General features: G+C 29.6%; 9 protein-coding genes across 9 annotated transcripts; 4 read left to right on the top strand and 5 right to left on the bottom strand. All coding sequences in view use genetic code 12, as the record gives it.

Annotated features, from left to right (window-relative positions):
- Positions 1-825: 825 nt before the first annotated feature.
- KGF55_002491 (uncharacterized protein) lies at positions 826-3,675 on the top strand (the record flags this gene model as incomplete). The annotated part of the gene is made up of 1 exon (XM_051757180.1): positions 826-3,675. One exon carries the CDS (start codon positions 826-828, stop codon positions 3,673-3,675), a length of 2,850 nt encoding a protein of 949 aa, XP_051614752.1.
- Positions 3,676-7,114: 3,439 nt separating this feature from the next.
- Positions 7,115-8,290, bottom strand: KGF55_002490 (uncharacterized protein; the record flags this gene model as incomplete). The annotated part of the gene is made up of 1 exon (XM_051757179.1): positions 7,115-8,290. One exon carries the CDS (start codon positions 8,288-8,290, stop codon positions 7,115-7,117), a length of 1,176 nt encoding a protein of 391 aa, XP_051614751.1.
- An 897-nt stretch (positions 8,291-9,187) lies between these two features.
- On the top strand, positions 9,188-10,100 carry YVH1 (tyrosine protein phosphatase; the record flags this gene model as incomplete). The annotated part of the gene is made up of 3 exons (XM_051757178.1): positions 9,188-9,264; positions 9,331-9,914; positions 10,030-10,100. 3 exons carry the CDS (start codon positions 9,188-9,190, stop codon positions 10,098-10,100), a joined length of 732 nt encoding a protein of 243 aa, XP_051614750.1.
- A 25-nt stretch (positions 10,101-10,125) lies between these two features.
- Positions 10,126-10,845, bottom strand: KGF55_002488 (uncharacterized protein; the record flags this gene model as incomplete). Its single annotated transcript, XM_051757177.1, has 1 exon — positions 10,126-10,845. The coding sequence occupies one exon, from the start codon at positions 10,843-10,845 to the stop codon at positions 10,126-10,128; it is 720 nt and encodes a 239-aa protein (XP_051614749.1).
- An 82-nt stretch (positions 10,846-10,927) lies between these two features.
- On the bottom strand, positions 10,928-12,229 carry NCS2 (Ncs2p; the record flags this gene model as incomplete). Its single annotated transcript, XM_051757176.1, has 1 exon — positions 10,928-12,229. The coding sequence occupies one exon, from the start codon at positions 12,227-12,229 to the stop codon at positions 10,928-10,930; it is 1,302 nt and encodes a 433-aa protein (XP_051614748.1).
- Positions 12,230-12,432: 203 nt separating this feature from the next.
- KGF55_002486 (uncharacterized protein) lies at positions 12,433-14,169 on the bottom strand (the record flags this gene model as incomplete). Its single annotated transcript, XM_051757174.1, has 1 exon — positions 12,433-14,169. One exon carries the CDS (start codon positions 14,167-14,169, stop codon positions 12,433-12,435), a length of 1,737 nt encoding a protein of 578 aa, XP_051614747.1.
- A 120-nt stretch (positions 14,170-14,289) lies between these two features.
- On the top strand, positions 14,290-16,137 carry KGF55_002485 (uncharacterized protein; the record flags this gene model as incomplete). The annotated part of the gene is made up of 1 exon (XM_051757173.1): positions 14,290-16,137. One exon carries the CDS (start codon positions 14,290-14,292, stop codon positions 16,135-16,137), a length of 1,848 nt encoding a protein of 615 aa, XP_051614746.1.
- Positions 16,138-16,331: 194 nt separating this feature from the next.
- On the top strand, positions 16,332-18,179 carry YKU80 (ATP-dependent DNA helicase; the record flags this gene model as incomplete). Its single annotated transcript, XM_051757172.1, has 1 exon — positions 16,332-18,179. One exon carries the CDS (start codon positions 16,332-16,334, stop codon positions 18,177-18,179), a length of 1,848 nt encoding a protein of 615 aa, XP_051614745.1.
- Positions 18,180-18,202: 23 nt separating this feature from the next.
- Positions 18,203-19,312, bottom strand: MTG1 (putative GTPase; the record flags this gene model as incomplete). The annotated part of the gene is made up of 1 exon (XM_051757171.1): positions 18,203-19,312. The coding sequence occupies one exon, from the start codon at positions 19,310-19,312 to the stop codon at positions 18,203-18,205; it is 1,110 nt and encodes a 369-aa protein (XP_051614744.1).
- Positions 19,313-19,377: the final 65 nt, after the last annotated feature.

Below are 19,377 nucleotides of genomic sequence, written 5' to 3'. Positions count from 1 at the left end.
ATAAATAGGTTATAAAGAAAAAAAAAAAAAAAAAAATTGAAATTTCTATATTTTTATTCTATTATTACAATGAAAATTTCACTTTATTGTTATTAAATTTTCACCATCAAAAAAATTTGTCTAAGGCTTAAAGATTATCTTAATTATGGACGAATTTCCAATATTTTTTTACCTTTTTATATTTCATTGATTAAATTTTCACCAAGATATTCTCTCTACAAAAAATAAACATTTATTTACCAAGTTGTTTTATATCATTTCAGATAATAGAAATTAGTTTTCAGAGATAGTCACCTTCAAACTACAGATTTTTTGTTTTAGTTTTCACGACAGATAACTCTGTCAAAAATTCACTACATGCAGACATTAGCTGATTAAGTTCAGTATTTGAAATTGGTGATGACATTATTGATTTTAACTTGATTTAATGATTAATAAGTTATTCTTAAATGAAAAATAGTGATGTTAAGTGATGTTATTTCTTTAATTAATAACTTTAATAAAGATTTAAAATATTAATTATTCAGTTTATAACACAAATAATTTATTTTGTGTTACTACCAAATAATTTAATAGATTTATAGATTTAAAATGATATATAACAACAAAAAACCAAAAACCAAAAAAACAAAACAACATTCAACATTATATTACACCAAAGTTTTTACAATTTAATTCAGTTTAATTCAATTCAAGCCATAAAAAATTCTTTCAAAATTACAAATCAATTGCTTCATTATCTTAATATATAAAAGTTTCATCAAGATTTACTTTCAATCAATCATAAATTATTATTTACATTTATTTATTCATTAATAATTTCAAATGCTTAATTCCCATAAAAAACACAAATATAGAATCAATAAACTTCTTGCTCGGCAAGGGTTTGAAAAATATAGAACTGAATCAATTACAAATTCTGTCACGAGTCATCTTAATAAAATTCAAACTTCATCAATGGTAACTAATGATGATTTTAATTTAGAACAACAACAAATCAATTATCAACATGATCTACTTCAACAATATCAACAACAACATCAACAACAGCAACAACAACAATATCAAGTTTTACAACCCATTATCAATCAATCAAATACATTATCTTATAACCCTACTTTCAATAATTCTTTAATTTCAACTACCAATAATTTAAATATACCAAGAATTGGTGAAAATATTAATGTATGGAATGACAATAGTGATGATATTTCCATAGATGAAGATGAAGAAGAAGATGAAAATAACGAAGAAGATGATTCTTATTCTTATGAAGATGATGATATTGAAGAAGAAGAAGAAGAATATATCAATAATTCATCAACGGGTCTGAACAGAAATGAGGAAAATGATGAAGTTCCAAAATCTATTGAACATCCATCTGAAATTATCAAAAAAGTAGTACAAAAATTAAATTTTAATGATGATGAAGAACAAGACACAACTGAAAATAATTTATCCGGTACTTATGAAAATAAAAATGAAGTTTTAATTGAATTATGGAAAAACCATAGAGTAATAGGTGAAGACAGGGGTCATTTCTGTGAACGCTTTGCCAATAAGAGTATATTTGTAAATTATTCATCTCAAAGTTTGTCAAGCAAATTAAATAAATTGGTTAAAAGAGGTAAAATTTCTCCGAATGATCCAGCAACAATAGAAGCTCACAAAATTTTTGGTGTTACATCCATTTCAAATATTACAGCATCTATGATAAAAGATTATAATGGAGAAAATTTCGCTCCATTCAAAACTGTTATATCGGATATCGAAACGGATGTGGTTGATGCTTTATTCAAACTCAAAGCTTATAAAACTTCCAAATTTTTCCTGGAAGAATTTGGAGATAAAGGTTTTTTTAAAAACAGATCAACCAAATCAATAAAAAATATAATTTGCATGGCAAAAAATAAATATGAAGCCAGTACTGCTGGTACTGTAGATGAAAATACATACCAAGGATTTAATCCAATGAAGAATGTTAAACCATTAGAATACAATGATTTAGTTATCAAAGAAGAAATTCAAGAGAAATTAAATATTGATTTAACAAAAATTGTCCCATCAAAAAAAAGTTCCAAATACAAAGACTGGGAAATCAAAATTATTAATCATGTGTTTTCTAAAGTCAATTCGAGCGAAAACTTTTATACATCAAAAGATATTTGTAAAGCTATAAGCTCAAAAGGGGTATTTGAAAATCGCAATCTCGAATCAATGTATGATAAATTCCATTCAGGTGCATTACAACCAAATGAAGTAAAAACATACGAATGGAAAGAAATTATGGATGTGGAAACAATTAAAAAAGAAATTGGTATTGATTTAACAAAAATAAAAGGTTCGTCTAATGGATCAAAATTAACAAAGAAAGAAATAAAAATTGCAAGATATATTATACAAAAATTCAATTCTTTAACAATCAACCAAGTTACACAAATTATTGCTGGCACCTCCATATTTAAAAATAGAACTGCTAAGTCATTGCAATCACGTTTTTATGAAATTGCTAAACAACTGATTAGTTATTTCAGTTCTGAAATTAATAGATCAAATGATTCTCAACCTATAATGGATATCAAAATCGCAATGAATGATTTAAGAATAACTGAAGTTGCAATTTCAAAGTCTAATGCTCCTTATTCTGATAAGGAAGAATTAATTTTGCAACAACTTTTTAAAAATTCCACAAAAGGGACCACAATTCGTGATTTTATTAATAAATTTGGTAACGTAGGTTTATTTGAAAATAGATCAAAAAGATCATTATCTAGTACATTACACAAATTAAAAGCAAGAAACAAAATAGAAGTTTTAGATGAAATAAAACTTATAGATTATTTTAACGTTGACGATATAAATTCAATTGCTATGAAGGATGTACTTGAATATCAATTTAAAAATTTTGCCCAACCAACTGGTGAGTATAAAAAAGCCGAAATTGAACTAATAAATCATTTGTGGAATTTGTTCCTTGCTGATTCAGAAGAGCCATCATCTAAGAGTATTGTAAAAACAGAATTCGCGGACTTGCTCACTTCAAACGGATTCTTTAAGAATCGAAATGGGCTTTACACAAAAATCTTATCATTAAATTTAATTGAATCACCACTAAATCAAGAGTTCAAATTAGATGAAACAATTTTAATGAATGCTGTTAAAGAAAAAATCGATTTAAACAACTTCGTGTGTCAACCTACGAAATCAGATTTTCTGTTTAAAGAACAAGTTATTTTGGATTTGGTCTTCTCGTTTGCCAGTAATGATATAACATCAATTACTTTGGCCAATTTGATTTGTTCCAGCGAATTAAAAGACAAATTCTTCAAAAATAGACCAACTGAATCCTTATGTCAAAAAATTCAAAGAATGAGAGAACATAATTTAAATGATATTTTCAATGTTGAACAAATTGAAAATATTTCAATTCCAATGGTCAACAACTTAAATTCAAGTCAATATAAACCTAGAGCACTTTCAAGTAATTATAGTTACAATGAAATGAAATTGTTCATTTCATTATATGATCATAAAGATGAATCAATGTCAACTTATGACTTCTTAAATGCCTTATCTGGAAAAGGCTTTTACAGAAATAGAGATTCTGATTCATTGAAAAACTTAATGAGAAAGCTTATGAAAGATAAAGATATAAAAGTAATTATTGATTTTTGAATGGTTGCTGTTATTGTTCTCATCTTTTATTTCGGTTTTTTTATGAATTTTTTTTGGTTTTTTTGTTGTCGTTGTCGTTGTCATTTTTGGTTTGTTTTTGTCCTTGAATAAGTGAGTGGTTGCTATTCTCATCTTTTTTGATTTAATTGTTTTTGCTTACTTAATTGTTTTTGCTTCCTTTCTTCTTCTTTTTTTTTTTTTTTCATTTGTTCGTGTTGTCTTCATGATTATATAATTTGTTCTGATTGAATAGAAATGAATAAAATTGAATAAATAACAAAAATTATATCGTGAATATGTTATTATAATGTCATATGATCATCTTTATTGGTACTGAAGTTTTTTTATAATACCAACTTTTTTTTGTTTAATATTCTGAACCTATTATACTTTAAACTTTTTACATTATAACGTGTCGTTCAGGTCATAGTCAATTCATAACATGGTACTTGAGTCAACGAACTGTTGTAGCACTGATTATATATCTTCAATGTAATGATGAAAAATAAAATCACAAAACATTGTTAGAAAGATCCTTTTAATCTAAATGTCAAACCTAGATCTTGAGTATTAATAGTAGTATTAATAAACCCATCTTTGCAAATGAAATAATACTTGAGAATGCTCTTTGTGAAGGCCTATCTATCAGATTATTTGTTCTAATTTATAAAGTTCGGATCAAGTACTTTCTTAATAGTATAATGTAAAGATCATTAAAATACATTCTGATTTTTAAAATAATATGCTTTATAAATTCTATAACGTTTCTTATAGTTCACTTGGTGATTATACTTTCGTTTGTTTCCCTTTCTTTTTTTTCAATATCATTAGTAGCAGCATAATTTATTCCTTCAACTAAAGTGAATTATCTTTTCATCAAATTATCGATGAGTGGATTAAACGGTTTTGGTACTTTTTTTGATGATTTGAACTATTAAATGCATTTACCATGATTAAAGTTATATTGCTAATGTTGCAAGTATAACTCATTTTTATTCTATAGTTTAGGTTCCATTCATCATTTGAATGTGAATATTTCAAATAAAATTTTCTAATGATCGTAAAAATTTACTTCTTAATTTATTTTCACCATTTGGATGTTCAAATTCTTCTTCTTTGGGGTGAGTGTCTCTGCGATATGTATTGGTATTAGAACATCGCCACGTATTAACATTCTCATCTTCCTTTTGCTCTTCATTATCTCCATTCAATACATCATCGTATCAATATTCAAGATCACTATCTAATAATCCAAATTCATAATCAGCAGTTTCAAATTCTCCATCTTCTTCTTCATCTTTGTCATCATCATCATCACCAATACCCTGATCAATTTCTTTTTCTTTCAATTCGTATTCTGTTTACACAACTACTTTTTTAAGAACTTTGTTTGAATCTTCATAAACTTTATTTTGTTTATTAAAGACAACATTCAAATTCGCGAATCTTTTTACTTAGGTCATCCTCATTATTTAAATCATATTCGAAATCACTCGATTATTCTGATTTATTGTGGTTGTAATTGGATCATTAATTCAATTTGAATATTCATTTTAAATCATTCAAGCCATATTTTTAATTTCGTCCGTGACAATTGTTTGAAGTATCAAATTGACATCTCTCATAAATTTTTCAAATGTTGTCTTCCTAATTCTTGTCGAGTCTTTTTAACCTTTGGATCTATTTTCTTGACAAAACTTGCAAATTTTCAAACAAATTCATTACACTCCAGTTAACCGTGCCTGAACTTTTTTGTTTTCATTTTTTATTAATTTTCTTGTTCTTCTATCTTGAGTTGTTCAGTACCTGTATTTATATTTCCATTCCAATAACTTTGTAACTATTGTTGTAAGAAATGTCCAGATTTTCGATAAAGATTTGCAATCGAAAAATTTAAGTGTCCATCATCAAGTAAAGGACCTTATTAAAAAAATCTAATCGATTAAATAAACTCTTTTCCTCTCATTTTTTGAATGAAAAATTTTTTTTTCAAGTTCGGTATTTATCATGTTGAATGTCTTCATTCGCTCATCTTTCAATTTAACTAAGTACTAAATAATTATGATTTTGAAATAAATTTGAACTGAATCATTTTGTAATCTCTTCAGTTAATTTACTTGATGTAATTAATGGACCATTAGTAAAATCATCAATATTATCTCTTGATACATGTTGTTTTTGAGTATTATACCATGATCTTTCGTTTGGATCCATTATTTTTTTCAAAAAGCGGATCTAAGTAATGGAAATGCATCTTCTGCAACAATGAATCCTTATTCAGGATATGATAATGGTCCTTTGTTTTTAAATGAATTATTTCAACTCGTGATCAATTGAATGAATTGAATTATCTAACATTTTATCAGCAAATGATTCTAAAAGTAAGACGATGGTGTAATGAGACAGAAGAAATAATTTATAAATTATTGGCGATAATTTAATTCGACCCTTTGTACAGCAAATAATGGTTCTCTTGTGTGCTGCGGTACGGATGTAAACTGGAAATGTTATGGAGGTACGGATGTTTTTCTTAGTATATAAATATGATACAAAATCTTGCAATATACGATATACGGTCTTCGTTTGTTAATTGTATAAGTAGATAAACTACACGAATTATCTCATGATCTAAAACTTTGATGATTATATATTACTCAACTCTAACACTTTTCGCTCCTCTCTATATACCACTTTATTCCTATTTATTTTTTTTTTCCTTTTGTTTCGCAGCATCCGTATTTTGTACGACACAAAATTTTAATTTTAATGTAAATATTTTGTTCTTTTTTTTTTCCAAAACTAATTATTTATTAAATCAGTAGTCTAGCTTGCTAAACAGTCAAAACTTTTCACTCGTTCCTTTTCTAAGTACTATAATTTAGAAGATAATCGATTAAAGTTTAGCTCCATTAAAGCAAATATGATTTAATTTTGGGTTTATACCTGTTTGAGTTGATTATTTTGAGAAGTTGAGAAATGTTAAATACAATTCTAATACTGAAAGTTTCAAGATACTATAAACATTACACAAAATAGAATTTCAAAATTATATTTTGCAGCAAAATTAATAGATTGTTTTTATACATATTTTTTATTTTTTTTGAAGATACGATGAATTAGGTTTCAAAATTGTTCTGTAAAATTAAACAAGGCAAGTTTACCTCTCTCCTAGAGCACTACAATTGATTTAATTGTACTTGTCATACAGAATACTAGTTTTGATATTGACAATCTCAAACGTGATATTACAATTTTTCAAGATTATTGCATATGTCAAAAAAAAAAAAAAAAAAAAAAAAAAAAAAAAAAAAAAAATACAGAGATTAATTGAAGCCTAGTAAATTAATTTTGATATCTAAACAGTTTAAAGAATTGCGAATATACATAATTGTGAAGAATAAGCATTTTATTTGATATATAGTATTTATTGTTATAGAATTTATTTATTGGAATGAGATGTATTGGTTTTAACTTTTTTCTGCAGTAAAGTTTTACGATCATCATCGTTAACGAATTTTCTCTTCTTATTTAATGAATCATGATCTTGAAATATTATTCTTTTGATTGGTGGAAATAATGATCCTAATCTTGTTTTACTTGCTTCTGGAATGTTTAATTCCAAAAAAATGTTCTTAGCATATAATTCATCAAAGTTTTCGTTCAAAATAAGTTTCATTAATTGAAGCAGCAATGTAGCATGTGAATCAATTGGGGTTGCCTTGGGAATATTCTCATCGAAAGAAGAATATAAATCCATTGCTGATCTCCTAATATATGTTGGTGCAATTGGATCGTCAGCTAAATTTTTTAAACCAGTTCTATCTTTTTTTTCCACATGATATCTAGTACATTCTGGGTCTATAATCTTTATAAACTTGATTCTTTCACATTTTTGTTGGTATTGATTTCCAATGAGTAACCCATGAAGATCATAGTCGAATAAACCAATGGTTTTTAAATTATTTTTATACCATTCTGTTAATTTTTTCACAAAATTTTTTGTTGGTATTGATGGTTGGCCTTGACCACTTAAAATTAAAACCTTTCTCTTGAATTTGTCACCTAACTTTTTCAACCAATCACAAATTTGGTAAAAAACAGTATCTTTTTCCAAAACGATCAATAATACTTCTTGATTGTGGTCCTGATTTTTAAATATATCTAAATGACGATGATGCAATTCTTCAAATGTATCCATTGGAAAAATATTGGTATAATAATGAGCTTTATAGATGAATCTAATTCCGATTTCTGTTGGATCTATTTCAAGTAGATTAAAAATTTCAAAACATTTTTCATAACATTCTGATGCATCATTCCAAAAAGATTTCCCTTGATAGTATAAATTTCTACCAACAACATCCCTAGACTCCCCCATCTGTTTACAGATGGAGTAAGCTGCCACAATATACTTCTCTTTAACTTCGTCGTATTGAAGTTCATGATTAACACTTAAATGAAAGTATGGAAATAGCTTAGCAAATTTTATATTTAAAACCAATGATTCAATTTTATTAACTGAACTAAGATCCTTGTATTTCTCCGAATCAATAAAAACAGTTGGAACGTCTTCATCATCTTGATATAATTTATCAAGAGCATTTTTAGTGGACATTGAACTTTGCTATTGAATATGTTAGATTCATTAGCTCAGTCGTTATTGGGATTTCATCTTTATTTATAAATTTGATTTGTTTCATATTTGTTTGACGATTTGATCTGTATTTTTCTTTAATATGAGGTGTTTCGAAATATTAATGTGAAGTGTTTCAGAATATTAATGTGAAGTGTTTCAGAATTCATATTCGTATTAAAATAAAAATCAAAATATTAACCTAAATTTATGACGACTTTGAACAAATATGAAACGACACAAGAAATTATCTCGAACGATTTAAGACGAGAAAAAATTTGGTTTATGATCAAATTGAAGAGATGATCACCAAAGCTATAATGGTAAGTAGTCGGCAAATATAAATCTCATATATTGCGACAAATTTATTCAATTTCTACTAAATGTCGTCATAAAGAGAAAATAAAAAATATATTCTGGGGTAAATTTCTGATTTGACTGAAAGAGAAAAGTTTCATGAGACGAAAATTAAAAAAAGAAAATTAGGTCAATTAACTAAAAACTGCCTCAATTTATAAACGAAAAACAAAACTCAAATTGCATAATGCTTGAGAATCTATTTAACGTAACGTCAAAGAGTTGAGTGATAGCTACCATGTTTCAGTTTTTATTAGCTACCACAGAATTCGTAATTATAAAAGAAATGTAGATCAATTACATTGTACCGTTTTATAGAAAATGAATGGTCTCCCCCCTTAATTCATTCACTGGTGTATGTAGTAACTCGGGCGTACTGTACATTTAAAGTTATTTGGTTCGAAATACTTCAAGAAATTAACAAGTTGAAAAATATTTAGTAAATAATTTCAATCTCAACTTAATATTTTAATTATAAGCCGCACAAATCTACTTCTTAGCTCATCATAACTTTGAAATCAAATGATCTATCGAATATTGAATAATCTATACCTTTCATCAATAAAAGAAATCAATGATCAGGTAGACTTAAAGTCGGAGTATGGAATAACACATATACTATCAGTTCTTCCGGGTAAAGTCCAAGAGACATCTTATTTTTCAAGCTATGAATGGAAACAAATAGAGGTGACAGACGAAGTAACAACTAATATGATTCCTTATTTTAATGAATGTTTTGAATTTATAGAGTTAGCAAAAGGAGGAAAAATACTAATACATTGCTCTCAAGGAGTGTCGAGATCGGTGACAGTCATAGCAGCATATTTAATGAAGAAGCATCACTTAAAACTTCAAGAGGCACTTTATGCTGTACGAAGAAAATTCCCAGAAGCAGAACCAAATCCATCATTTCTAAAACAATTGAAATTATATGAAGATATGAATTATGTTGAGAACAAACAGAATCCCGCGTACAAAGCATATATCACAGAATTATCGTTAAAACTAGATCCACTGGGTCAAAATTTAAGAGAAATAACAATTAATGATGGACTAGTGAATTCAGAAGTAGCAAATTCAAAGCCAAAGTTATATGAGTTACGATGCAAAAGATGTCGTAAAGCTTTAGCATATAACAACAATATTGAAGAGCATGAAATACCTGATTCTAATTCAAGGCAGTCACAATTCATCAAAACAGCTCCCAATTCAAGAAGAATCATATCTACTCAACAAGCTAGTAATTCATGTTCTCATTATTTTTTCGAAAAACCCGTGGAATGGATGAGAGATGAATTAGAAAAATCTGAATTGGAAGGTAAATTCAATTGTCCTAAATGTAGTACGAAAATTGGAGGCTATAGTTGGAAAGGGTCGAGATGTTCTTGTGGAAAATGGATGGTACCGGCTATACATTTACAAGATGCCAAAGTAGATATAATAAAAAATAAATATATACATTAATCAACAAGCATATCTTGTTCCGAATAATCATTTTCATCAACATAGCGCTCTTCAACTGTTCGTAATGAAGTTGCCGTTGTTGGATTCGTTGTGGCTGTTCTTTGGGTAATTAAACCAGTTGTAGCTCCACTATTCATCAAAATATTTGTATTTGTTTCGGAATTTAAACTATGATCATCTTGATACTCTACATCAGCTGCCATAAATCCTTCATCAACATTTTGAATGTGTAAATTTTGTCTTGCTTGAAAACTAGGTTCGTCAGAAATGGAATTCTCATCTTCTTCAAAATCTTCCGAATTTAATGTTTCATCAGCATTTAAAATTTGGGCATCCAAATCTTGTTGTAATGGTAAAGTTTCGGCTTCTTCAATACGTGAATTTTCAGCAGCTTCCAGTATGTTATTGTATGATTCATCATTCACTATGTTTGAATTTTGTTCTTTCAAATAATCAATTTCTGCCATTGTCTTTGTAATACCAATCGGTCTAATTATTGAGTATCCAGTAAGTCTGATATTGTCAAGTTGTTGTTGTTTGACCTTCAATAATAATGATAAATCGTTTGAATTATTTACCTCTGATAGGTTTGGACCTGGAAAGTCAGCAGTAAATGAAGACAATGCTGGTGCAATCTGGGTCGAATCATTTGGCAAGTTGTGTTTAGACCAGAGGTGATGGAGACCCTTTGGAAAAGGATCAGACGATGAATACATTCTGATTACTCATTATATGGTGATTTGTAGACATACTATAAAGTAATATACACAAATAATTTTTTTTTTTTTTTTTTGTTTGTTATTCTTCGGTATCAGTTAAAACGAATTCATCAAGCACATTTTGATGAGAATTTTCATACAGAATCTTTATGGATGGGTTTATAGGCCAAATGAATTCGTTTGTTCCATTCAATGTTGTAATGCATCCATAACATAAATCAATATTGCTTCCGTTCTGCAGAATATCGTGAGCACTGCTTGATTTATACATCTTATAGTATTCTTGTTCTTCTTCAGTTGTAATTGGGGCTGGATCATTAACAGTTATGCTTCTCAACCATGTTTGAGGATCTTGAAATATTTCAACACCACATATTTTACAGACTGTCGTTGTTTCAGTATTTGATTGTGGTGATGTTAATTTCTGACCTATTTTCATAACCGTTGAAGCAGTTGAAGCGTAACCTGTCTCATTTAAATTTGTGAAATAATTAGCTACTAAATCTTTAATCGTCAAGTTTTTTGAAATTTTCGATTTTAAAATTGTTGAATCTACAATATACTCTTGCAAATGAGATAATTTTGAATATTCAATAATTTCATCATGTAAAACATCTCTTAATGGGTAAATGATAGTTATGGGTTTACCATCTATGTTTTCAGTCCTATCAGATATAGATTTATGTATCATTGAGCCTCTACCTTTCACAGTCAAGGCTAATATCTCGTTGGCGATTCTTGTCATGGAATGAGCATAAATTATAGTATTGCAGTTTTCTTTGTTGGCCGCTTTTAACAATAACTTATGCAAAATAATTGAAAGTAAGTCTTCTGCTGATGATTTGTTTGGGCATTTGTTGAGCAAATCAATTATAGTAGTTTTGGTTTTAATTTGTTTTGCAAAGGATTTAAATTCATTATCCAACGATATAGCGTATAACGTATTCTCATCCAAATAATCATTTATAGATATTATTTTAAAATTCATCGGTATTGAATATCGCTTCCATAATTGTGGTAAGATGGAATCCAATTTAGCAGATAGTGATTTATATTGATACTCATTCAAATTGATGACCACAAGGTCAAAACCTTTTAAACCTTTATGTGCCTCGGATTGTTCCGCGAGTAAGTTTGCAATAATATCTAGCAATACTAACGATGAAATGCCACCTGAATATGCCAATAACACTTTCTCATTTTTATTTCTTTTGTAATTTACTTTATATCTCTCATCTGACATTTGTTTTCTTTGCTTACCTCTTACGAGTCTTAAGAAGCATTCCCTGCAGTGTAGTTCGTTCCTTGCTTTAAGTATTGCTTGTTCATTTTTACACTTTTGACAAACTTCGTCACTATTAATGTATACCACAGCCTTCATTTTGAGTTGAATGTATGTTAATGATTAATGATATTGAATGGTTAAAATTGAAATCACATCTTAAGCCGCAGATTACAATAAAATTTTAAATTTTTAGTTAAGAAGACAATCTACCGCATCATAATCCACAACCAAAACTTTTCTTTGAAGAAGAAGATAGATCAATGATATAATATTTATTATTAGTACTACACAAAAGGAGTCTAAAGCAATTTTGCTTCAGATTCGATCAAACCAAGTAGAAATTCAATTTCAAGTCTTTTTCTACCTTCTATGACCCAATCATTAGCCAATCTTCTACTCCATCCTTTCAAGTTTGTAGCTTCTTCCACGGCAACATCTAACTGACCCCTGGCTAAACTGTATTCAACTCGTCCAATAACAGATTCAATATCCTTACCATCTTCTTTAACACCTTTAACCGGTACTAAAAGCTTTGAAAATATAAGTGATGACAAATGACCCAATAACCCAGCATTAGGTGGTAACAATGAGCTTGATCTTAATTCTGGTGCTAATTGTTCCCAACGAGTTAATAATTGTGAATTACTTAAAATCGAGTGAGTGGATTCATTTGAAATCAAAGGAATCAAATCTTTTAAAGCTAAATTTAAAACTTCATCATCAGTTGAAATTTGACCCAAAATATCAACATAAGGACCTATGCTTTTTGGCGTTGAATTTTCAGGTTGGGAGAACAATAATAATGATTTCAATTTATTGATTGACTGCTGTATCAATGTTTTCTTATGAGTATTAACGATTTGTTTTTCGAAACTTTCTGCAAATTTTTCCAAATCATTGATTTTATCATTAAGTTTATCCAAATTTGCCAATCTACCTTCTCTTTCTTCGTTAAGTTTTTCTGTTACTAATTTTTCAAAATTTTTAGTTTGTTCAATTCTAACCATCGAAACTGCATTAGTTGCAGCTTGACTAATGGCTTGTCTTGCAGCTTTCACTTCTTGTTCTAATCTTTTGTTTAATTTTTTCTCTAATTGTGCTTTCTCTTGATTGAATTGATAAATCAAGTTTTCAGTCAACTCTAACTCCTTTTTGGTAAAAGAACTGACTAACTCAGTTTGTGACACTTTCAATTTATTCTGTAACTCGTTGTCGAAATTTGTTGTTAAATTAGTTAATTTGGATGCCAATTGATTCACACTAGTGTCGATAGCTTTAATCAAATTTGAATTGGAACCTTCTAAAGTATTTGCATCAATTGATTGTACAAAATTATTAAAAGATGAAATAATTTGTTTTACTGAAGAATCAACAGAATTAGCAACTTCAGCATCAAGTTCTATTAATGGTAAACGAAGAACATCTCTAGTTAAACTCTCGACTTCAACTGGCTTTTGCAATTGTTCTACAGGTGTCAAATCAGTACCTTTTCTGACATCTTTTTTACTTGATAATTTCTTTTTAGTTTCTTTAAGGAAATCTTCACTTCTATGTTCTAGTTTTGTTGTTAATTCACCAATTTCAGATTTAGTAGGTAATTTAACATCAGTGAATTTGTTTTGAATATTATACCAAAGTTCCTCAAAATCTTCTTTCGAAAGATTTTCGAAAAAATCGATTAATTGTTCATTATATGGTAAATCATTATCAAGAACAAAATCCAATACCTTATTATTTTTTGTTGCCAAATACATGGTTCCTCCATAAAGCACTATTGCAAGTAATGAAGTTTTAAATAAAAACCCACTAAATGAAAACTTCTTCTTCTTGGGACTTGGTGGTGGAGGAGGAGGAGGTATTTCATTTTCAATTGGGACTGGATTTATACTTGGTGGAGTTGCAATTACAAAATTTCCATTCTTAATTTCAGGAATTGGTGGAGGGGAATCAATCTTTTTGGGATTGAATCTGACAGCTGTATTTGTCAAACGACGAATTCCATTGATAGTGATTCTTGATTTAGTTAATCTAATCATAATTATTTGAGTTTGATCTTGTTGAAGTTAACTTCAATTTAATTTTTCATTTTTATTCTCCTTTACAATCAATTTTAATTATTATTAGATTTACCCAATCATAATTAATTCACAAATTCAATGTCCATAAAACCACTTTCAGTGACTGCACCTCATCCGAACACTCAAAGAGGTCAAGCCTCTCACCTTACGTATGACTCAGTAAACGACCGATTGGCGTATACCAATGGAAAATCAATAATTATTAGACCCGCTGACTTCAAATCCAATTCTCCTATAATTGTGTTTCCAAAGCATAATCACATTACAACGGCAGTGAAATTTTCCCCATCTGGAAATTACATAGCTTCAGGTGATGAATCAGGTCAAGTTAAAATATGGGACGCAGCACCCAAAAAGGGAGATGAAAACTTCAATGTTCCTGTAATAAAGAGTGAATTTCAAATAATATCAGGCCCAATCAAGTCAATTGCTTGGGATGCTGATAATTCTAGAATAATTGCCGTAGGACAAGGTAAGGAAAAGTTTGGACATGCTTTCTCCTGGGATTCTGGAAATTCAATTGGAGATATTCAAGGTCATAGTTCAACTATAAATGCTGTTGATATTAAACCTCAAAGACCGTACAGAGCTGCCACAGTGAGTGATGATTTTGCAATGGTATTTTTTCAAGGTCCCCCTTTCAAATTTGAAAAAAGTTTAAGAGGATTACATTCAAATGTCGTGAGAGATGTGAAGTTTAGTCCCAATGGTGATTTTATCGTTTCAGTTGGTTCAGATAGAGTCATATGTTTATATGAAGGAAAGACAGGAGAATTTATAAAAAAAATTGAGAAAGCACATGAAGGTGGTATTTTTGCAGTCCAATGGGCACCTGATTCAAAATATTTCATAACAGCTTCTGCAGATGGTAGTTTGAAAAAATGGTCTATAAACGATGGTGTAGCTGTCACGACATATAATAGTGTTGAAACTCCTACAATAGATAATCAACAGGTTGGGTTGGCTATAACAAAAGATTACGTTCTTTCCCTTAATTCGAACGGAGATCTAAATTATTTTGATGAAAACGGCGAATTGATTAAAGTTGTGCAAGGAAATAGAGCGCCAATTACTAAGATTTTGTTAGAAAATGATACTTTGCTTAGTGGAAGTTCCGATGGTAAAATCTTTAAATATAAAATTGATGAGGAAGGGCTTGAAGCTCTTCCTACACTTCAAGGGTCGAAGGAAGAGGAACATTCAAACTATGTGGTTGATATTTTGTCAGAAAATTCAGTAAATTATACTATTGGCTGGGACGATAAGTTAAAAGTTTGGGAAAATGGAAAAGTAACAAATTCAATAGATCTTCCTTCACAGCCTAAACAGTTGGAAAAAATAGGTACTTCGATTATTGTTTTATTTGAGTCAGAAATACAACTACACGACCTTTCACTTCAGTTGCAAACCGATTACAAATTGAAATTTCCTACTACTTGTGTAGCTCCTTTATCAAATTCAACTTTCTTGATCACAAATATTGCTTCAAACACAATTGTTGAATATAAAATATCAGACAATAATATCACACAATCAGATAAAGAATTCCCGAAATTACGATCACCACCTACTTTAATTAAGGTATCACCAAATGGTGAGTACGTTGCAGTTGCTGATTCCACAGGTAAGTATACATTGTATAAACTGGACGGATCGGTTATTACATCACGTTGGGCATTTCATACAAGTAAAGTTTACGACGCTCAATGGACGAAGGACTCGAAATATTTAATTAGTGGTGGGCTTGACACAGGTTTACTATTATATTCAGTAGAGAAACCATCGAAAGTTATTAAATTTCCATTAGCTCATTCCGCAGCAGTGACCAGTTTGGCTTGGAAGAAATTTGATGGAGATAAAAAAATTGGAACATTCATTAGCTCAGGTTTAGACGGTACAATTAGAACATGGGAAATAACAAGTTAGTTTTATAGAATCATATTAATTAGATGTATTTTCGAATTGTTAGCTCATTCTTTCTTTTTCTGCAATTTTTCTCAAATCACCAAGACCGCTTAATTTTTTGAGTTTTGTTTTTGAAACACGTAAAATAAAACTTAAATTTATTTTATATCCTATGTAAATATGTATTCATCATAACTGTACAATGAACAACAACAATGTCAAACAAAGAATATACAACTATAGTTCTTGATGCTTCAAATTCAATGAATAGTAAGTCAGCAACGACCGAATCAAAAACAGATTTTGAGTTAGCTCTCGAATTTTCAGTCAATTATTTAACTAATCAACTATTAAAAAACCGTAAACTGGATAGATATGCTTTCGTCATTTACACTTCAATTGAATCAAAATACATATATAATGATGGACCAATAACTTTGAGTTATGTAAAAGAATTTTATGACGCGTCCATAAAGATGCATCATGATGACACGGGTACTGGTGATAAAGCTGATATAATAAGTTCATTTTCAGATGCATTGCAGAATCAAATAGCAAATAAGTTCATTAGAAACATCTACATCATCACAAACGGTCTTGGTAATATCAATGAGCCAAACAGTTTAGATTACCTCAACTCCATTTTAAACTTATACACCATTAATACTACATGTATAGTCTTGAACAACGAAAACAATGCACACGCAAAGGAAATCATTCAAAAATTTGGTGGTAAACTTGATAGTGATTTCAATATATATGATTATGATGAATATATGCACGCGGGACCTCCCGTGAAACTTATTGGACCACGATGTGTTAGTGATACTTACTTATCATTTGCTGAAATGGGACGCGGTCAAGACAACGATCTTGGTGTAAGCTTAAAAATTCAAATATATCCATCAATTAGATGTCAAAATCAAGTCCATGGTCATGAATTCATAGTGGATTCGGATCAGAATGAAATACTGAAGGTTAAAAGGGACACAAAGTATATTATTAAAAAGAACTCAAATATTGAAGATGAAGTGTATGAAAATTTAAATTTGGACGAACAGACTCCTAATGAAAAAGAAGAAGATGAAGAAATAGTCATAAGTAATCGTGATATAACACCTGGCTTCAAATATACCCAAAGAAATATTCTACCTGTTTCATCTGAACTCGACCAAGCAGCTACTTTGGGAACAACACCTGGGGTTAATATACTTGGGTTCATTTCTAGGGCTAACCTTCCTGTGGCATACTTAACTGAAGAATCAAATTATGTGATACCCGATATGAAACTATACAATGATAACAGTACAGCTTTTAATTCCATGGTTCAGGCATTGTTAGACTTGGACTTTGTTGCTTTGATACGATTTGTACAAAAACCAGATGATGAGGTTCAAATATGTGCTGGATTTCCTCAAGAGGTAAAGCTTGGTGAAAAAACCGGTTTTGTACTTATCATGAATAGATTAGCAATGAAAGAAGATGAAAAAATGGGAAATTTTTTGGATTTAAAGAAGATGAAGGATGATTCTACCGATTTGATCATGGAAGATTTTATCAGGGGAAAACAACTCAATAATGATCAATCTACTCCAAATGTTTTAGATAATGAGAAAGCAGGTCTTACACAATCAAAATCTTTTACACCTTCAATAACACGTGAAACAACCTTGGAAAAGATATTGTTATCTTCTAGCCCAGCAAATAAAAGATTCAATCATTATGTCAATAAAATTTTACACAAATCCCTTGGTCAAGTAAAAAGTTTAAAAGATTTTGTTCGTGAAAAGGATTTCATTGAAACTTATCTTACAGCCGACGAAACAAATGCATTACTTAATCTTGATAATGTTCTTGATACTAAAGAAGAAATTTATTACAAAACTTACGATCGCCAAAAGGATAACGAATATGATACCAAACTAAAAAATCTCCTAGATGTCAAATTCAAAGTTCGTAAGAAAACAAATAAAAGAAAAAGAAGCGTCGAAGGGTTTTTTGGTCCAGAAACTACAGACGGATTTGACGAATATTTTGATGTTGATGATATATTAAATGGCTGAAAACACGATAATAAAAAGATAAATTAAAGTTTGAACATTCTATTCTTCATGTCAGCATCTCTGTCTTTAGCGGTTCTTTTCCTATTAAAAGTTTTTGAAGCACCATTACTACCGAAACTGTCAACCAATTTTTGATGAACTTTCATCAGACCAACTCTTTCTCTTTCCAAATTATTTATCTCTTTCCAGTTCTCTTCATTAATATCTTGAATGGCTGAAAGGTCAAATAAGCCCCTATACTTTTTTGACTTACCTTGTTTCCATAAATTGATCCAATGCGTTGCAACTCCTAATTCATCATATGTCCCATTGGGTCTCAAAGTGTTTCTATGTTTAGCAATATTATACATTAACTCATAAATGTCATTGGTTGGATGTGACATATAGTCGCTATATAACTTTCCCAGCGGGTCTTGAAAGTTTAATAGATATAATAAATAGTCTGCTAATATCACAGGGTCTATAAATGAGTCATGAATACATCCAACCAATCCCAAAGTTAACATCGTACCTGAGTCCTTCACTGTCGGTAAACTTATACCTGGCGTATCATACACCATTATTTCTGGATCATTAGATAATCTAATTATTTCACTTGTCGATCTGGTGACTCCAGGCTGTCCTCCCGTTTTGGCAACTTTTTTTATTTTTGTAGAAATTGAAGCTTTGTCGTTTTCCAACCCTACCTGTCTCAAGGTATTCACCAATGTAGATTTACCAACATTGGGCATGCCAATAATCATCGATCTCAATCCTAATGGAGGTTTTGATTCCAAATTTTCATATATATTCCGTATGGTATTGATTAATCTTTTACAGTCATTTCTGTTTCTGCAATCAATAAACATATACGTTTCATTATTGAAAGCGTGCCATTTATCTAGTAGGTTTGGTTTTAGTATTGATAAATCCTTCTTGCTGTATAGTATAAGTTTTCTTTTCGTTGCTAATAGTTTGTCAAATAAAGCATTGGTTGAAGCAATAGGAGCTCGACAATCTCGTACTTCAATTATTAAATCAAGTTGGGGTGAAAGATGTCCTAGTTTCGATAAAGCTTTTTGATGGTGACCTTTAAAGCTAGATAAGGGAATATTATAGCTGGGAAATGTTGATCTCGGTATAAACTTTGACATTAACAAATATGTTTCAAAATTAAAAATAGACTGCAAAAAAAAAATATTCTATAGGAAATCAAACT

This window comes from Candida pseudojiufengensis, assembly GCF_024610245.1.
Source record: "Candida pseudojiufengensis strain CBS 10847 chromosome Unknown scaffold5, whole genome shotgun sequence".
NCBI lineage: Eukaryota > Fungi > Ascomycota > Pichiomycetes > Serinales > Debaryomycetaceae > Lodderomyces > Lodderomyces pseudojiufengensis.
This window is presented reverse-complemented; position numbering and strand designations above follow the sequence as displayed.